The sequence below is a fragment of the Microtus pennsylvanicus genome, chromosome 5, assembly GCF_037038515.1.
Source record: "Microtus pennsylvanicus isolate mMicPen1 chromosome 5, mMicPen1.hap1, whole genome shotgun sequence".
NCBI lineage: Eukaryota > Metazoa > Chordata > Mammalia > Rodentia > Cricetidae > Microtus > Microtus pennsylvanicus.
The window spans coordinates 8929505-8950119 of NC_134583.1; the positions used below are offsets into that span (position 1 = coordinate 8929505).

At 38.7% G+C, this 20615-nt stretch overlaps 1 protein-coding gene across 5 annotated transcripts in view; it reads right to left on the reverse strand.

The window, feature by feature from the left end:
* The window catches only part of Rngtt (RNA guanylyltransferase and 5'-phosphatase), a 183759-nt gene that overhangs the window by 41883 nt on the left and 121261 nt on the right, over positions 1–20615 (reverse strand). For all 5 annotated transcript variants that reach the window (XM_075971255.1, XM_075971252.1, XM_075971253.1 and 2 more), the window contains one exon: positions 18806–18872. In XM_075971255.1, the coding sequence (XP_075827370.1) occupies positions 18806–18872 (67 nt within the window). The remainder of the gene's footprint in view (positions 1–18805; positions 18873–20615) is intronic.

A 20615-nucleotide genomic window follows, 5' to 3' on the forward strand; every position in this document is an offset into this window, starting at 1 on the left:
AGTCCCTACGACCCATGTGGTAGAAAAAGAGAAAATTTCTAGAAAGTTGTCCTCTAACTTCTCCATGCTTCCTGTGCTACATCCATATGTATATGCATACACATACACGCATACACAAAATAAATATAGCAGTACTGTAAAAAGGAATACTAATTAGCAAAAATATATGACACAATATAATTCAAAACATGATGCTCTGGAAACAGAAAAAAAATATTTCTTAACTATATAAGACATTGTAATTCGTTTCCTCAAACACCTCAGAGATTCACAAGTATTCCAAATGTACAAACTCTCAGCTCTTCCTATTAAGCAATAATGAATGTAAACACTCTCAAAGATTATTAACTAAGTGGAAGAGGTGATATGTGGAACACTGAGCTCCTTTATGCTCCATTCTATTTCAACTGCAAACAAAGCACAATCATTTTCTAGTTCAAACTTTGTGGTAAAAATCACATACCTTTCGTCAAGTTACAGAAATTACAGGGATCATTTTGGTCTACTATACAAGCTAAACAAAGACAACACCAAGCACTATAAAATATACTCTATATAATAATAATTCAACACGAAGAAAAATCAATTATTTTAAAGGAATCTGGGCATGGATGGCATACACTTATAACCCCAACACTTGGGTAGAAGCAAGAGGAGCAGGCACTGAAAGTCAGTTTCAGCTACATAGATCCACCTGCCTCTGCCTCCACCGCCTGGCGGCTATATGAGATTCTGCATTCATAAATAAATAGCATATAATAAAGTAACACCCCAAAGGGATGACATAACTGTCCTATATATTAGCTGAGTGTCTTACCCCATTATTACCTGGTCATCTACATAGTCCAAACCCATAAAACTGAAATGCTAGCCGGGCAGTGGTGGTGCACGCTTTTAATCCCAGCACTTGGGAGTCAGAGGCAGGTGGATTTCTGTGAGTTCGAGGCTAGCCTGTTCTACAAGAGCTAGTTCCAGGACAGGAACCAAAAAAAACTATGGAGAAACCCTGTCTCAAAAAATCAAAAAAAAAAAAAAAAACGAAAACAAAAACAACTGAAATGCTAAAAGCACCTATACTCTATATGTTTGGGAACTAATTTGAATAATGTCAAGCACACATCAATAACTGTCACTATAACGTATGTCCATCTAATAATAATACTAGCTTTAAAGCTACAAATGTGCTGTGAAGATAGAGGTAGAAGGATCAGCAGATCAAGGTCATACTAGTGACACACTAGTGAAGACTGAGATAAGCCTTGGGACACAGGAGATCTGACCTCAAAAAAACTTAAAAGTATAGTTGCTAACTTTTTTGATTTTTTTGTTTTTGTTTTTGTTTTTCAAGAGTTTTAGAGCCTGTCCTGGAACTAGCTCTTGTAGACCAGGCTGGCCCCGAATGCAGAGAGATCCACCTGCCTCTGGGTTTAAAGTGCTGGGATTAAAGGTGTGCACCACCACTGCCTGGCTTCAACTTTTTTGATTTTTAAACAAATAAATTACCCTGCTTTTTTTTTCTACATCAGAGAGTTAAATAAAATACAAAAAAAATTGAAAGATTTCCGAAACAGTCATCAGTTGTTATAATTCCACCATTTCTTAATCAAGTGAAAACTTTATTATTAATTAGACATACATTAAATTGAAATATTCTTTTACAGCCACTTCCTGACTTATGAGTAAGATAGTTACACTTAAACCTCATTAGAAGCCAAGGAGTGACTATTCATATGTAATTCTCAATGTCTCGACTTTCACCCAAATTAATTTAAAACAAAACCCCCCTTTCTTCTATTTTAAAGACAGGGTTCCATTTACCTCAGTCTAGCCAATTAGCATTGGATGACCTTGAACTTCTGGTCCTCCTGCACCCACCTTCTGAAATTACAAGATGTAACCACATCCATTTTATGTAGTGCTAAGTAAGAATCAAACCTAGGGCTCTGTGTACGCAAGGCAAACACTCTACCAACTGAGCTACATTCTCAGCCTAAAACTAATTTTCTACTGGTAACTGCTTTTTATTTTATTATTTTAGGTCAAAGTCTAAAATACTGTAACCTGCTAAAAAGAAGAATGTCAGAATAGTTAAGTGACTTAACAAGTCATTTTTTCCTGTCCATACAGAATTATGGATAGAGTGTATGTGTGTCTATATAAGTGAGTATGAATATATAATATATATGATAGTATATATTATAATATATTCATATATCATAATTAATGCATAAATAATTGATATGTGTAATATAATTATGTATAATCAATATTTTTTAAAGTTCCCAGACTTAAGTCAGGCGGTGGTGGCGCACGCCTTTAATCCCAGCACTTGGGAGGCAGAGGCAGGCGGATCTTTGTGAGTTCGAGACCAGCCTGGTCTACAAGAGCTAGTTCCAGGACAGGCTCCAAAACCACAGAGAAACCCTGTCTCGAAAAACCAAAAACAAACAAACAAACAAACAAAAAAAAAACCAAACAAAGTTCCCAGACTTAACTATTGGAAGAAAATGTAAACAACCAACATGTATGTTTAATATATACAAGATTTATTTTTATTTTATGTTTGTGAATGTGTGTCTAAGTGTATGTATGTACACCATAGGCATGCAAGGAAGCCAGAAGAAGACATCAGATGCCTTGAAATTTTAAGTTATAAGCACATGAGTCCTCTACAAGAGCAGCAAGTGCTCTTATCACTGAGTCACCTCTCCAGCAACTATGTTCATAGCAGCATTATTTGTAATAGCCAGAAACTGGAAACTGTTGAAATAGGAGCAGTGGGGCTGTGTCCCGCCACCCAGCCGCCCGCACGGCTAGCTTTATACCTGAAATAATTACACGGAAACTGTATTCTTTTAAACACTGCCTGGCCCATTAGTTTTAGTTTCTTATTAGCTAGCTCTTACATATCGATCTAACCCATTTCTAATATCCCTGTAACACCACGAGGTGTCTTACCAGGGAAGATCTTAACCTGCGTCTGTGTCGGGAGTGAGAATCATGGCGACTCCTCGACTCAGCTTCTTTTTCCCAGCATTCTGTTCTGTTTACTCTGCCTATCTAATTTTATGTCCTATTAAAGGGCCAAGGCAGTTTCTTTATTTAACCAATGACCTTCCTCCATCAGGAAACAACTTAGATGCCCCTCAACTGAAGAATAGAAAAATAAAGTGTGGCACATTTACACATTAGAGTACTACTCAGCAAGAAAAAAAAAGAGAGAGACATCTTGAATTTTGCATGCAAATGGATGGAATTAGAAAACACTATCCTGAGTGAAATAACCCAGACCCCAAAAAATGAATATGGTATGTACTCATTCATATAACAAAGGACATTGAGCCTATAGTTCATGATCCTAGAGAAGCTAAGTAATAAGGTGAACCCAAAGAAAAACATATAGAGACCCACCTGGAAATTGGAAACAGACAAGATCGCCTGACAAAATTGGGAGCATGGGGGCAGGAGGTAGAAGGAAGGGGAGAAGGGGAAGGAGGGGATAAGGGGAGGGTTGAAGAGAACTTAAGGGAATGGGATGGAGGAAGGACAGAGATGAGAGCAAGGGAAGAGATATCTTCATTGAGGGAGCCATTATGGGGTTAGCAAGAAACCTGGCTCTAGAAAAATTCCCAAGAATCCACAAAGATGATGCCAGCTAAGACCCTAAGCAGTAGAGGAGAGGGTGCCCGAACTGGCCTTGCCCTGTAGTCAGACTGGTGATTATCTTAAATATCCCCATAGAACCTTCATCCAGCAACAGATGGAAACAGAGGCAGAAACCCACATCAGAGCACTGGACTGAGCTCCCAAGGTCCAGTTGAAGAGTAGAAAGAATGAGAATACGAGCAAAGAGGTCAAGACCATGAAGGGTTCATCCACTCAAACAGTTTACCTGAGCTAATGGGAGCTTACCAACTCCAGCTGGACTGGGAAGGAAGAAGCATGGGAACAAACTAGTCCCTCTGAATGTGGTTGACAGTTGCATGGCTGGGGCAGACTGAGGGGTCACTGGCAGTGGCACTGGAGTTTATCCCTACTGCTTGTACTGGCTTTTGGGGATCCTATTCTCTTTGGATGTATACCTTGCTCAGCCTAGATGTAGTAGGGAGGGCCTTGGGCCTTCCACAAAGCAATGTGCCTTACCCTCTCTTAGAATTAGAGGGGGAGAGTGTGTGGAAGGAATCGGAGTAGAGGAAGGAGTGGAAATTTGGATTGGTAATTTTTTTAAAAAAAAATCTAAGAAATTAAAAATAATAATAGTTTTATCCTTTGGCTAACATGGTTATTTCCCGAATCAAGCTGATTTCTACAGACACCAGTCTGGGCTACACAGTGTGATCAAGATCCGAGGGTCCAACTCAGTAGTAGAGCACTACAAAGTCTGGTCTCCATCCCAGCACCATGCACTCACAGACATGCACAAAAAGTAGAGTAAGCCAAATAATTTCCAACATATTTTTTTCTGTAAAGAATCCAGTTTGAGAGACTAACAGATAATGGAATTTTTAATTAGGAAAAATCCTAACTTTCCTAATACAAAAACAACTTGAGTACTATATTTAAAATGTTCTCAATGCAATACACTCATAAAATCTACATTTCAAATAAAGCTGCTAATAATAATTTACTGCCACAATCTTAGATTAGAAATTAAAATTAATTTATGTTGCCACAGAGATAAGTATAACTCAAGTTATAATAAATTAGAAAATATAGCCAAGCATGGTAGCACTGCCTTTAATCCCAGCACTCAGAGGGTAGAGGCAAGCAGATGAGTTTGAGACCAGACTGGTATACATAGTGAATTCCATAAATTCTTTTGGGGACAGGTCTGTGTTGTTTTTGAGACAGTTTCCCTATGCAGTCTCAATATCCCAGGTGAGGAAATTACAGAAGTCTATACAAGGTCAATGCATTCAAATCAGTCATGATAAGTTCTTTAATGATTAAAAAAAAAACAATAGCAACAGTGTTACTTTCTAAGGACTCTTCAATAATAACGTTAACAAATACTCATTTACCTTTTTTATATGACCTGCAACTGAGCTAAATGCTGAGGATACAGACTTAAACAAGATAACTTACTGATATAAAGATGAGATTACTGAGATTGGAAGGGGGGTACTGGAAAGAAGGCTCAACAGTTAGGAACATAGGATCTGAATTCAGTTTCTAAGACCCACATAACTCTAGCTCCAAGGGATCTAATTCCCTCTCTGGCTTGTGAGAGCCCTGAAACCCACATTGGGAGTGACCGGGCAGAGTGACATGTGCCTTCATCAGTGGGAAGAAAGATTAAGAGCTCAAGATCATCCTCAGCAGCACAGTGATCTGGGACTACCCTGGGCGACACAAGAGGGAAAAACCAAGACTAAACTCTGTGGCTAAGGCCTGAACTTCACTCTATTTTGAGAACAATCCTATCCAAAGCGCTTATGCAGGGAAAGATCAGCATGGTGTACTTTCTAGAACTTTGTTCAACAATTATCATATGAATTGTTCATGGCAATGTGTAATTCCGTGTATATGTGCTAGCACATTTACACCCAGTGTCTTCCTCAATTACTCTACTTTATTACTTTAAAATGGGGTCTCTCTCTTTCCCTGAACCTGGAGCTCAATGATTGCCCCAGAGATTCCTTTGTCTTCAGTCTGGAATTACAGGGACTAGTACACCCACTTTTGCTTTTAAATAAAAGTTTTGAAAAACTGAACTCAGGTTCTCACATTTGCAAGGCAAACCCTGACTTACTGTCCCAACTACTCAGACCATGATGTAAAAATTCTAATATCTACAAAGTAACAAACAGCTTCCTTACTGCAGGGATCTGAAGAATAATTTAATAGCTATTCTGTGGAAGAAGAAAGCCTGAGACCTTCGATGATGTTGTTGTTTGTTCTTTTTCTTACTAATCTTACTTTCAACATCTAGACAACCCCTTTAATCTTTATTACTGTAAGTCCAAAACACTGAAAATGCTTCCTCATTATTAGTAGCACTATGGAAAATTTAGTCATTATTCAAAGAATGTCATATAAATCTAAATCTGATTCAAATTGCTTTCTCTCAAATTCTCACCCACCTCAACTTCTAATTTTTTCATTAAGGGGAGATTTGATCTTTATTTCTTTTTCTATCCTCAAAATACATGAAATCACTTGGAAGACAGAGGAGGTGTAGAAGGCTCCCTTCTGTTCTTAAGAGTTATGAATTTTGAAACAGAAAATGGCTTTATTTGGTTTTATAAAACAATCAGTTCCCATTTATATCTTCCTACACTGTCTTCTGCACCCTACCCAGTAACAAAACATGTTCTTCTATCTTTCCCTTCCTCTCTAAGGCCAGTCTAAGGGCTAGCTTCAACTCAGGGCAAGCAGCTTCCTTATTATGACAATGTGGCATTTTTCTACTGGAAGCATATGGCAGCATTAGCTGGAGGAGTCTTATCCTGAAGCAGTATTTGCCAAACTGTGAGTCAGTCTCAAAAGAGAAATTTCTGGGGGCTGAGTCCAGCATTTAAAAATCAAACCAACAGACAACAAGTCAGCCCAGGAGCTAAAACGGCAGTTGCCACCAAGCCTGAGGACCTGAGTTCTATCCCCAGAAACCACACTGTAGAAGGAAAGAGTCAACCCCTCAAAACTATCCTCTGAGCTCCCCATACACCTCCATCACAATAAGCAAATGGAAATTTTAAAATAAAAATCCAAATCAAAAGAAAGGAAATAATAGTGTGACACAACATCTACTTTTTAAAGCTCAGTTTGTAGAATATGTACAAAACCTGACAGATTTCTCTCTGGGACAGGATCTCACCAAAAACATATCTTTTATATTCTGAAAGTATGGAAAGCATTTTTGAAATTTAAAATGTGAATATGTGGACATTAGTTTATTTAAATAATAAGCGGTGATCTAATACATCAAGTAAGCGCCCATGCCAGACCTGAGACAGGTTTTCATTCTTTTGATCTTAAACTTGTAGCAATCCTCCTGCTTCAGTCTCCCTAGGGGGAGATTATGGGCATGAGACACTATAACGTCTCCAAGTATCTTTTAAACAATCACTAGCTGGCAAGCATATCAAATTATTTCCATAAGTTTAGTTTTAACAACAGAATGGTTCAAAATTTGTAATTTAACTTTTAAATTTAATTTAGACTAAAATTAAAATTGAATTATTAACCATATCAAAGGTGTTTTTAAGTAACAACCTCAATACAAAATACTTTAAAGGAAAAATATACCAACTTTTAAAAAGATTTATTGTCTACTTTTGTGTGCCTCCCACCACTGCCACCGCTCCCCACCACTCCCCACCACTGCCACACGCCATGTGTTCCAGGACCCCTGGAACTAGGTAGTTAGCAGCTACCCAGTGTATGTGCCAGAGCCATATCCAGGTTCTCAGGAAGACTGCAAGTGTGCTTAACCTTTGAGCCCTCTCTCCAGCCACAGATGGCTTTTAAACTATTAGAAAATGATCAATGTTTTATTTAACTCATTATATTTCAGATGCAAGCATGTTTAAAATAAAAAGTCATTAATAAATATTTATTCTGAAACATATTTTTAGGTATTCAATATTATTTTGGTTACTAGAAAAATACACTTGAGGATTTTTAATTTTAGAAGTTTTTTTTGTTTTGTTTTGGTTTTGGTTTTTCAAGACAGGGTTTCTCTGTAGCTTTGGAGCCTGTACTGGAACTAGTTCTTGCAGACCAGGCTGGTCTCAAACTCACAGAGATCTGCCTGCCTCTGCCTCCCGAGTGCTAAGATTAAACACATGTGCCATTGCTGCCTAGAGAGTTCTTTTTTGTTTTTAACAGGGCCTTATGGACCTCACATTGATAATAAGTACACATAGCTATACATAATTAAAAGTAAAAATAAATATATAAAAAATGAAGGTGGAGGGAGCTGGAGAAATGTCTCAGCATTTAAGAGCATTGGTTGTTCTTCCAGATATTTTGAGTTCCCAGCAACCACATGTTGGCTCACAACCACCTGTAATGGGATTTGGCGCCCTCTTCTGGGGTGCAGGCATACATGCAGACAGAAAATTGTATATACATAATAAGTAAATAAGTCTTTTTAAAAAAATGAAGGTGGAAAAGTATTAAGAAAGACACTTGGTATAGATTGATTTATTTTAAAAGGCAGTTATCAATATGGTCTTAAAAATAATGCACTCTCCATTTTAAAAGATTTTATCTGGTATCTACGACATAGAACACATCATCATCACATTTAGTGCAATGGGAATAAAAATAGGCATAACAAAATGCTGGTATTTTCAGAAGTAAGCACAGACAAGGTAAGAAATTAACCTTAAATATAAAGCATAATCTCAATCATTCAAACCATTTTTATTGTTTCCAATGAACTTATACATATTCTAATTAGACAGATGCAATTAGTTATAACCAAGGAACTATAAAGCACTTCAACAATTGTAAGGTTAAGAAATCTTTCCACAGTGAATGAGAGAACACCAAAGGAAAAAGATAACCTAAATTAATGGATTTTTCATTTCAGCCAAGCTGATTAATCAGGTATAGAGAGTTGACAAAGGAGGATCTTCTGTGACACAGCCTGTTAAGAAAGACCTAGATAAGAAAATATTATTTATGTTAATGAATCAGTGGCTGATAAAGGAACTTACTTACCCTCATACATATATTGTAATAATGCTTTTGTGATAACTCAAACACAAACATGTCTCTCCCTCTCTGTTTCCTATTGATTTTCCAAAGCAGAGTGGGAGTGGTACAGGGAATGGGAGAAAAGCAGAGGGGAGAGGAAGAGAAACTAGGCTGTCAGAAATGTTCCTGTCTGAAGATAGTAAGCGTTCTGGCTCTGCTGTTGAATTTCATGAATGGGACAGTGAGGCAAAGATATAAAGACACTTTTGCCAAACCACTAGTGCTATAGAAACACTGAAAAATGAAGGAAGAATACAGGAATGCTTACCGCTTCTTAAATAATCAGAAAACATAAGAAGGTACTCAGTTTATAACAATAATGACAGACTTTGTAATGTTTTAAGATAAATTACTATAGGTTTTAAAGGTGCTGATACCATGGCAACTATAATGAAATTTCCAGTATAATAATGTTGATATTGCAGAGAGTACCAAAAACAAAGAAGGAAGCCCCTGCCCCTCCCAAAGTTGAAGAGTAAAGGTTTTAAAAGCCAAAAAGGCAGTGCTGAAAGGTAGCCACAACCACAAAAAGATCTGCATGTCACCCACTTTACGGCAGCCCAAATACTCTTGACAGAGCGCACCCAGGAGAAACACCTTGACCACTACGCCATCATCCAGTGCCCCCGACCACTGATTCAGCCATGAAGAAGACAGAAGACAACACACTTGTGCTCACTGTGGATGTCACAGCCAGCAAGCTCCAGATCAAACAGGCTGTGAAAAAAACTCTATGACAATGATGTGGCCAAAGTCACCTGATACGGCCTAAATGAGAGAAGATGTTCGGCTGGCTCCTGATTACGAAGCTCTGGTTGCTACCAACAAAATCGAGATAATCTAAACTGAGCCCAGCTGACTAATTCTAAATATATACCTTCTCAACATTAAAAGCTGTTGATGTTGAGATTGGTCACCCTGTGTGTTAAAAGTCTGTTCAAGCTAAGTGAAAAATCTTTATTTTTTTTTCAAAGCAAAAAACTACATCATGTATGCAGCTAAAAAGGAATTTAAATGTACAACTCTCAAATAAGCAGCAGAAAAATAGCTCCTGAGGCAAAAAATAAACCACACACACACACATGCACGCACACACACACCACACACACACAAATCCTACCACCAAACTGTGCACACTGTGAGAGCAAAAATTATGTTTTAAGTTTTAGCTGTTTTGCTTCAGATATATATAAAACAAAAATGTCTCTAATCTCTGAGGCCCACTTACCCAAAGACAGATAAACTCCTGGGATGCTGAGGGCTGCTGTTTATGTAAGATAACAAGCCACGCACTTTCACTTCTGTAAACCAGTTTGGTTGCCCCAAATGCGGAGAATGTGCTTGATCATATATATGCAAGAGGAACACAGGCAGAAAGTTCATCAGGATGTGTACTTTCCCACAAAGGACTGAAGGTGGGAAGTATCAGCCTTGTAGGTTTTGTCCTAATAAACACTGGACTAAGGTAATTCACAGCCACTCTCTGACAATCCCTGGTATGGACCCAGCCAGTGTCCATAGTTCTGGCCAGTATTTAATAAAGCTTCCTTCAAATTTGGCTCAAAATTGTGGTCCTATTCTTGCCTTGTTGGATTAACATTTTCTAGTGAGCTCAGACCATCCACTCAAATTCTAAAGCAGGACCTTTACTGCAGACTCCAGAACTGAATGAAGGTGTCCTCAGGAGGCTCACACCTTGAGAGGTTTAAAGTTTCCTAGACATGCATTTGACTTAATGAACTCTCAGAGTGAACTGCCATACTGAGAAAAGCAGCAAGCATCTATAAAGACATCCCCTGGTAAATCATAGTCTGGTTCTGTTCTGTGGGATCTCAATCCAGGACGTGGAGAGATTTGACAGGACCTAAATACTCTCCTCTGCAGGGCAAAAAGAAGCAAGATGTCAACCTACTTGCCTGGCTGTTTGGAAAGTTTTGTCTGTGTGTGTGTGTGTGTGTGTGTGTGTGTGTGTGTGTCTGTCTGTCTGTCTGTCTGTCTGTCTGTCTGTCTGTCTTCTAGTGTCTAAGTTTTGTTGCAAACATGGGAGACAAGGAAAGATATGGGTCAGGCTCAGCTGAAAGTATGAATGATGGTGGCCACCTCATGTTTTGTTTCTGACTAGTTTCTTTTGAGTGTGTGAGCTTTCTGTATGGTATTTATTTGTTTTGTTTTTGCTATCTCTGTCACCACCAGCTGCCAGCAACTACTGCTAAAGCAGCTTGCCGTGTCTGTTTTGATGGCCAGCCTCAGAACTGGTCTCTGAGCTTTCTGATCACCAGATTCAGTTTAGCAGGGATTCAAATCACCACAATAGCATATCAAAAATTTGTGCATAATGTGGTGGTTTAAAAGAAAACAGCCTCCATAAGTTGTTAGGGAGCAGAGGGTGTGGCCTTGTTGGAGTAGGTATGGAGGAAGTAAGTCACTGGGAGCTAGCTTTGAGATTTCAGATGGTCAAGCCAGGCCAGGCCCAGTGTGGCATTCTCTTCCTGTTGCCTGCCAATCCAGATGTAGAACCAGAAGCTACCTCTCTAGCACCGTGGCTGCCTACCTGCCACCATGCTTCCTGCATGACAATAATGGACTAAATCGCTGAACCTGTAAGTCAGCCACAATAAAATGTTTCCTTTATAAGAGTTGCTGTGCTCATGGTGTTCATTCACAACAATCGAAACCATCACTAAACACAGGTAATCTTAAAGGAACCATGACTGGATGCCATAAAGGGTTATAAGCAACATGTTGCTTACCACCATCTTAGCTGCCTTCCTCCATCAGGATGGAGGTAGTCACTGGCTGGCAGTCATCTTTGCTAAGGTTGAAGAGGGTGCGTGTGATGTGACTATACTGCCACATTGGTTAAAGGTGATCACATGATATAAACCAAGGAGACAAGAACAGGTCTCCAAGATATTTTAGGTTAGGATGGATTTTTGATTCCTGTCCTAAAAGCAAAGTCAGGAAAAGATGGTTTCTTAAATATAAAATTTAAAAGCAATTCTTGTTTAATGAAGTATTAAAACTACACCTCTATGCATTCATATACAAGAACGACCCTCAGGTTGGCAGTCAAACTTTGTGATAAGTGACATCCAGGTGGTATCGGTTTTAAAGGCATGAAGGGGTCATGGAGAACAACTGAGACTTGGCACTGCCTAGCATGGCTTGAGTTCCTACAGAGAGCCTAGGAAAAGCCATTGAGGAAAGTATTTAAAAATTGGGAAGATGCTAAAAGATAGCTCTTCATAGTTGTTGGCTTTTGGTGGCAAGGGGTAGGAAAGGACTCATTTATTTTTAAGGGGCTGGTCACTGGTAGTTTGACCATGCTCCGATGAGTATATGGGCAACACAAATTGTACATAGTGTAATTTTTTTGGTGGGGGAGGGCTGTCTGTCTATCTGTCTGTCTGTCTATCTATCTATCTACCTATCCATCTACCTATCTATTTTTGGTGAGTGTGATTAGAATGTATGAAATGGATGGATTTCATACTTACTGTGTAAAATTGCCAAATAATAAAAATATTATTCTGGAAAAAGAAAGAGGAGGAGGGAAGAAAGGGAGAAGCAGAGGGATAGGGATAGGGAGAGAAAGAAAATAAAAGGCTAAAAAGTTGGGGTCATAGCTACGAGCACCAAACACCAAAAACCAGAAACTGGGATATTCCTAGCTTATGATGCAGAAAGACGATGACACAAGCAGTCTGGCAAAGAGCCCATAGAACGTCTCTCCTTACCTAAGATCTACTCAGGCAAACAGAGACCGATTTAAGGATGTATGTCTAGCCTCTCTGTCTTTGTGGACTTTGTTAAGCATTAGCTATTTTGATAAACTGAGTCATACAAGAAAGTGATATTCTATCAAGAGCCAGAAAGTAAAGTTGTCAGTCTCCCTATGGACTGTATCTATGATTTAAAGTTTTATTTTTATACTAAAAGAACTTCAATTCAGAATTTCTTATATTTTAAGGTTCAAACTTAACAGACATAAAATTGTAAAATCCTAATCTTATAAAAGGTACTAACTCGTTAAAAACTGTTAAAGATGTAAAGGGTCAAATTTATTAACGTGTTCAGAACTGTATCTGTAGTCATGCAAAACCAAATGTAACTACAGAAATAAACTTTATTTAGTCTCTTGTGTTTTGAGGTTAAGCATAAAGTAAGTAACTAAGTCATGCATACTTAATAGATGATCATCAAACTCTTCCGAGATCTGCTGAACATGGCATTTAAAATGTCTAATAAAAAAATTTCCCATTATAGAAAGAAAAGTCATGTCCTAGAAGAAACCCTAAGGTCTTCCAAGAAAACAATACAGCACTGACTGCTCCACCTGGAAACACTGCCCAGTGCACTGCCTGCCACCAGGGCTCTGCCCAAGCTGTGGACACTTGGGTTGACTGCTCTATTCTGCCTGGTCAAAGTAAGGAAAGTACCTTTCTACAGAAAAATCTCTCACACTTGAATCGATGCTTGGATCGACCCAAAGGTTGATGCTGCTCTGTGTGGCAGTTGAAGATCAAATGCTGTCCTGTATGACAGTCGAAGACTGACCACTGCCTCTAATGAAGTTATCAGGATCAAGGGAGCCTAGGGCAAGCATCTAGTAGTGGTAAGGCTGACTTACTGCAGTTTTGTCAGTTTAACAGCAGCAGGCAAACAGCTTCTTCCCCAAGGCTGCAGCTACTTTGTTAATTTATTGCATATAGAAAAATCAGATCTTACCTTTCCCTAGAGATACTAGGTCTCCTGTTGAAAAAAGCAGACAGGTTTGTCTTGCTAACAGGCTTCATATTAAAGGATAGCAGGTTTCAGATGTAACTTTTTACTGTTCCTTTATTTAAAAGAACTTGCTTTGGAATGAATGCTCTCAGCAATATCTACCTGTGTCTCTAGTAAATGATTAGATGGAAAGAAAAAAGGTTTTAAGTTTATATAAGTTCTGAGGGTATGAGAAACTGCTCTAAGGTACATTCAAGGATAAGGAGATGTGAAAGTTTAAGGAATTTCTGGGTGTCTAAGAAAGTGTTCCACAGTACATAAATTCAAGTAGTAAAGATATAAGAAAGTGATTTAAGTAATAAAAAATGTTTCCGATTTCTTTCATCCTCGCTATGCTACTGATATACAAAGATTACAAAACTTTAGAGTTTTAACAATAATTAATGGAGTTCTGATAAGCTTGTAAATGTACCAACTACTATTATTAGTCACAAGCTCTAGATTTCAAATTTACTTTGGTTGTCTTCTAGGTATAGAATTAAAGGTACTTCTCTAGGGCTAAAAAAAAACTCTGTCATATATATATATATATACATATATATATATATATGAGAGAGAGAGAGAGACAGAGAGACAGAGACAGAGAGAGCGAGCCAGCCCACTGGACAGAAAAAAAAAAAGAATGTCCATATTTTTTAGCCCAAAACACAGTTTTTGCTATTCAAAGGTGTGAATCTATGCCAGGTGTTTTACAGACACCTGTTAACTGCTTTTTCTACAATGTGGATTTTAGTGCAGATTACAAACAGCAGTATTGCTAATATATCCAAAACGTTTTTTTTTTTTGTGAACATAAAATTCATGTGAGCTTCAGTGAGTTGAGGGAGTCATAAGACTCAGATCCAACTTTCACAGGTCAAATGGAACAGTTCCCTACCTGCCTATTCCTGAGCATGTGATCTCTCTCTCCCTCCCTCTCTCCCTCCCTCCCCCCCCCCTCTCTCTATCTCTCTCTCTCTCTCTCCTGGTTTTGAGACTCCTCTCACTCTCCAACTAACAGGACTATGGTCCTGAAAGTTCCAAGTGTAGGATTTTCCTTTAAGCTCCTGAACTTTAACTTCTGCCCTTGGTCTCTATTTGTCTCAGTAGATTTCTACTTAGCTGACAGACACCGTCCAGGAAACAAGTGCTGACTACAAACCACTTCAAATGCCTGTGATCCCAGGATCTGCTGAAAGCTGATATGAAACAGTCGAGCTGATGTGATTGTTCCCTGTTCTCTTCAGCTGGAACAGTAAATGAGATGCTTCTGATGAATGCCCCATTGCCTGAATCCCCTCCCAGACTTTGACTGGCGTTCCAGCCTTCCTAGGCCCTGACACAACATCCTGATTTCGGTTGAAAGTAGTTACAGAAGAAAATACACCACCCTTTATCCTCAACAGGCTAGAATGTTAGGTCAAAAGAAAACTCTTTGGCATATGAAACAAAGTGGCTACCAACAGCACCTATTTGCACACCAGGAAAGGTATCTGTTAAAACTAAACAGACCCAGATCTATCAACAGATAGGTATATTACCTTAAGTAGTTCTACAAGTCCATAGACTTGCTCTATGTTGAACAAGGAGGTTATCGTGTGACTTTAAGACTGTGTTTTCTATACAAAATTACTCAGGAACCATTAAGAGGTAATTTGGCTGTACTCCAATTTAAACACACACACAGAGAAAGAGAGAGAGAGAGAGAGAGAGAGAGAGAGAGAGAGAGAGAGAGAGAGAGAGAGAGAGAGAGAGAGAGAGAGAGAGAGAGACGGAGGGAGGGGGAGGGAGAGACAGAGACACAGAGAGACAGAGAGACAGAGAGACAGAGAGAGACAGAGAAGAAAAAAGGGGGACCCGAGATAAAATAAATGTCTAGTTCCCGTTTTCATAGTCACTCTGATGTCAGTCTCTGGCCCTTCTGTTTCTGTTAATTACTACTGGTAGTTGCATCATTAATTCTTTAAATAGATACATAAATTCCCAGCTGGGTGCCATTAAAGTGATGCTTATTAGATCCCAATACAAACAAATTATCTACCAAAATCAAGAATTTGACGCAGGATACAATTTACAGATGGAATGTGAGGGTTAACATTATGTTTTAGGTTTTAATTGCTATGCTTATAAAACAAAAACACCTCTAACCTGTAAGCCCAAAAAAAGATAGCATGCCACGTGTTTTCACTTCTGTGAATAAGTCTGGCTGCTCCAGCTGCACAGGATGTGTATGAACACAGGTAGGCATGAAGTACATAAGCAGTACATTAGGATGTATACTTGTCCCCACTGGATAGAGGCAGCAAGAATGCAGCCTTGTGGGTTTTGTCTTAATAAGCAAAGGACTAATGTAATTCATAGCCATTCTCTGGGAATTCTGGGTGTGGACCTGGCCAGTGTCCGTTGTTCTGACCAGTATTTAATAATGCTTGCTTCAAACGTGGCTTAAAAATTCTGGTCTTATTCTCACCCAGTGGAATAAGAAAACATTTACAGAAAGTTACAATAGTGAAGAAAAGGGAAAAATGAAATCTTGCTTTCTGTTTACTGTCTTGTTCATTTTTACCCTCTGGTATGTATGTGATGCAAATGTGAGAGGGAAGATGCATACACATACAGGCTCTTGTATGTGCCACAGCACCCACGTGAGCATCAAAGGACAAATCTGAGTATGCGTTCTCACCTTCCTCACAGGTCCTTTTGTCAACTGCACTGTACACCCTACGTCCCATCTTGTCGTAACAGCACTGGGGTTCCTAACACAAGCTACTACACCCAGCATTATGTGGGATTACACATAACAGCACTGGGGTTCCTAACACAAGCTACTACACCCAGCATTATGTGGGATTACACATAACAGCACTGGGGTTCCTAACACAAGCTACTACACCCAGCATTATGTGGGATTACACATAACAGCACTGGGGTTCCTAACACAAGCTACTACACCCAGCATTATGTGGGATTACACATAACAGCACTGGGGTTCCTAACACAAACTACTACACCCAGCATTATGTGGGGTTACACATAACAGCACTGGGGTTCCTAACACAAGCTACTACACCCAGCATTATGTGGGATTACGCATAACAGCACTGGGGTTCCTAACACAAGCTACTACACCCAGCATTATGTGGGATTACGCATAACAGCACTGGGGTTCCTAACACAAGCTACTACACCCAGCATTATGTGGGATTACACATAACAGCACTGGGGTTCCTAACACAAGCTACTACACCCAGCATTATGTGGGATTACGCATAACAGCACTGGGGTTCCTAACACAAGCTACTACACCCAGCATTATGTGGCTGCCGAGATTCAAACTCATGCCCCTTGTGCTCAAGTGCTTTACCTACTGAGTTATCTCCCAGCCCTATTTTTTTCATTCCTTACAACAATGCAGGTTAGAATTAATTAATAAACTCTTCCAAAATTATTTTATTATTTGTATGTGTAGGTACTCACAGAAGCTAAAAGAGGGAAGGAAATGGAGCCCCCTGAGCTGGAGTTATAGGCAGTTACAAGTCTGAGTGCTAGGAACCAAACTAAACTCCTCTGCAAAAACACTGGGCACTTTTAATTGTTGAGCTATCTCTCAAGCCCCAATTAATCAATTCTTACCTAATATTTCTATGGACAAGTCTGACAAAAGACAATGTTTTCCCTTTAAGATTAGGAAGATAGCAAGGATGTCTGGTCTAACAGTTACTGTTCAGCTTGGCATTATAGACTGCAGTCAGCGCAATAAACTACAGAGAAATGCATCAGGTCAGACAAGAAGAGGACAGCCTTTTCCAGTGGAGCACATAAGTAAGTAAAGAAATCCTATAAAGTCTACAAAAAATACTACCAGAACCAATAATTCAGAGTAATAATACTACAGAATCCTAAGTCAATATATTTATAATCATCTTTTTACACACTAGCATTGAACATTTAAAAATCAAAATAAAAGTACTTTTATACTTGCACCAAAACATGAAATATGTAAATACTTATATATTATAAAACTATGCAAGACTACCAATAAGAAAATATAAAAGTTGGATTAAATACAGACATGCAGTGTTGGTGAACTGAATGATCCTGTATTATTAAGAACCTACCTACCTCCCTTCCTCGCCTGGAACCAAACCCAGTACTATATACATGGCAGGCTAGCATCAAGCCATACCTCCAGCACAATGCTGTTTAAAATTTCAATTTTATTCAAATCTATCTATAGATTCAACATTATCTCAAACAGAATCCAAATAAGCACTTTTATATAAATTGATACAATAGTTCTTTAAAATTGTATGAAAGTGAAAGGAAACAAGATTAACCAAAACTACACAGGAAAAAAAGAATAAAACTGGAGGGTTTATATAATTTGATCTTAGGATTTACTATAAAACTACAATAATGCAATATAGGTGGTACTGGTAGGTCAACGGAACAGACATATGTATCTACCTGTGAGAAATAAGGATACTGTGCTATCCAAGAGAAAAGAAAGCAAGCCTTGCTATTGAGAAACTATATGCAAATGCTAACCGCAGTGCCTAGCACACAGCAGTCACTGGTGCAATTCCCAACACCACCTCCCAAAGAAAAGAATAGTAGCAATAGTAAGTGCAACAATGTAGAACAATCTTAAAATAGTCATGTCTGATTCTGCTCACATAAATACTAAAGTACATAAATTCCTCTATAATAGCAAGTTAGTCTAGTGGTTACTAGGAGACAAGATGACAAAAAGGGCAGGAAGAAAAAAAATCAAGCCATCTAAATAAATTTTTTCAAATGACAGATATATTTCATTATCTTTTTTTATATATTTATTTATTTATTATGTATGCAATATTCTGTCTGTGTGTATGTCTGAAGGCCAGAAGAGGGCACCAGACCTCATTACAGATGGTTGTGAGCCACCATGTGGTTGCTGGGAATTGAACTCAGGACCTTTGGAAGAGCAGTCAGTGCTCTTAACTGCTGAGCCATCTCTCCAGCCCCCATATTTCATTATCTTAATAGTTTTAACCAGAGCAAGTATCAAACTGGATGTCTAATATACAGTATACTGCTGTAAACTACACCCCAACTAAAGAGAACATGTGTCCTGAAAAGGTTGTCGAAAGTCAATTCTAGTATGAGCAGAGTTTTCAGTAACGGGTCTGGTATTGCTTTACAATTTTTTTTTCAGCAGACATTAGCAAAATCCATAAACTTATTCCTTCATAGTCACCAATGCCTTTGAGGAAACTGATGGTTTTATTAAGTTTTGGGTGGACTCCAGGTAAGTAAACACCAAAAAAAGTACACAGAAAATGAATAAGCATACCTTGATTTGTGCAAAGGGTCTTTCATAACCTCCAACATAGAGAAGGCCAACATTCTGTGGAAGCAACCTACAAGGTAGGAAAAAATAAAATAAACACCTTATGTATAAAGTACTGTGCTTTTACAGAAAGGATGTATAATAATAAAGAGTGGGAAGAATGGAGAAATATTCAAACAGTAAAGTGCTTGCTGTACAACCATCAGGACCTGTGTTTGATTGCCCATAATCCATGTGAAAAAAACAGGTGTGGTGGCAACAGCCTGTAATCCAGGCAGTGGGGAGGTGGAGACTGGCTCACTGACCAACCACCAGTCTAGCCTAACTGCCAAATTTTAGGCCAATAAAGAGATTGCCTCAAAAACAAAAATAAACACAAAATAAAACACAAGGTAGATAGCATCTGTAAAACAATACCCAAGGTAGATCTCTAGCTACACACACAGAGAGAGATATTTCTCTAACAGATACTATGAAAAATGAATATGCAATCATTGTCTTTAGTACAATGAGACAGTAAAAAAGGAATCCTATTTTAAAATGGGTGAAATGCTAAGAATGGGGCTGCAATGTAGCTCAAGCAGGAAGGGTATTAGCACAACATACACGAAGCCTGGGTTCAAATCCCAGCACAGCATAAAACTGGGTGTATTGTCACAGGCCAGCAATGCCAGCATTCTGGGATCAAAGCAGGAGGATCAAAAATATAAGGTCAGCCTCAGATACACAGAGAGTTCAAGGATAGCTTGGGCTACGTGCTTCTACATCTCAAAAAACTTAAGTTAAATAATAGAACACAATTAACAATAATTCTAGTAAGATTACTAGTGTCTCTGGAAATGAGGTGACAATATTATAATCAAAATTTTATAAAGATTTAATTGAAGAACTAGTGACTGCATATCCACACCTTGTATTACAGATGATAATAACCTTAATTCTGTGCTAAAATTTTTACCAAAAACTTGCCATAAATACCCCTACTAAAAAAGTAGCTTTAACCATGCATGATAAAATATCTGTCACTGGAAAGAAGTGGGGTGAGGGCACTGACTATGGAGAGCTACAGAGTGGTGCTGGGAATTAACCTTAGAGCCTCATATAAAAAGGCAAGTGTTCTATATAGAACTATATTTCCAGTCCACATCAAAACATTATAAATGAAGAAATACTGCCTTTAGAACTTTGGAATGATTAAAGAGAAATCAGTAGTAGAGCAAGCTATGGGAAGGACATAAATACTGACCATAGTGTGGGCAATCACGGAGTTGGGCTGGCCTAACTGCCTTGAGAGGCATGTGTTTATAGGTTCTCAGGTTAGAGCCCATGGCTGGGGGTGGGGAGGACAGGCACAGTGGCCTTCCAGTTCCAGAGAGAGAGAGAGAGACCAATGCACTCTCTCAGGCGAAGCATTCAGGCTACTTTGTGTTTCTCTGTATGTTCCCTCAGAAGTGAAAAAAGCATGGAAGTTTGATGGGACACATGGTCTTAGACTTTAATCATGTGTACCTTGTATAGCTTGTAAACATCATTCTATCCTGGCAACTACAACTGTATTGATCCGGGCAATTGGCACTATATTCTGTTGCTGATAATGTATAAAAAGTCTGATTGCTCTCAATAAAATAGTCACAGCCTCATTCTTGCTGTGGCCCCTCCAACCAACCTGGTTTATTCCTCACAGCCGTATTAGGTAACCATGCCTGGTAAGCAAGCATGGGCACTTATACCATAGTATATTTCACTCTTTTATCATAATTTTACTTCCTAAAAAGCATGTAAATAAATGGACATATAACTTTAGCCTTAGCAT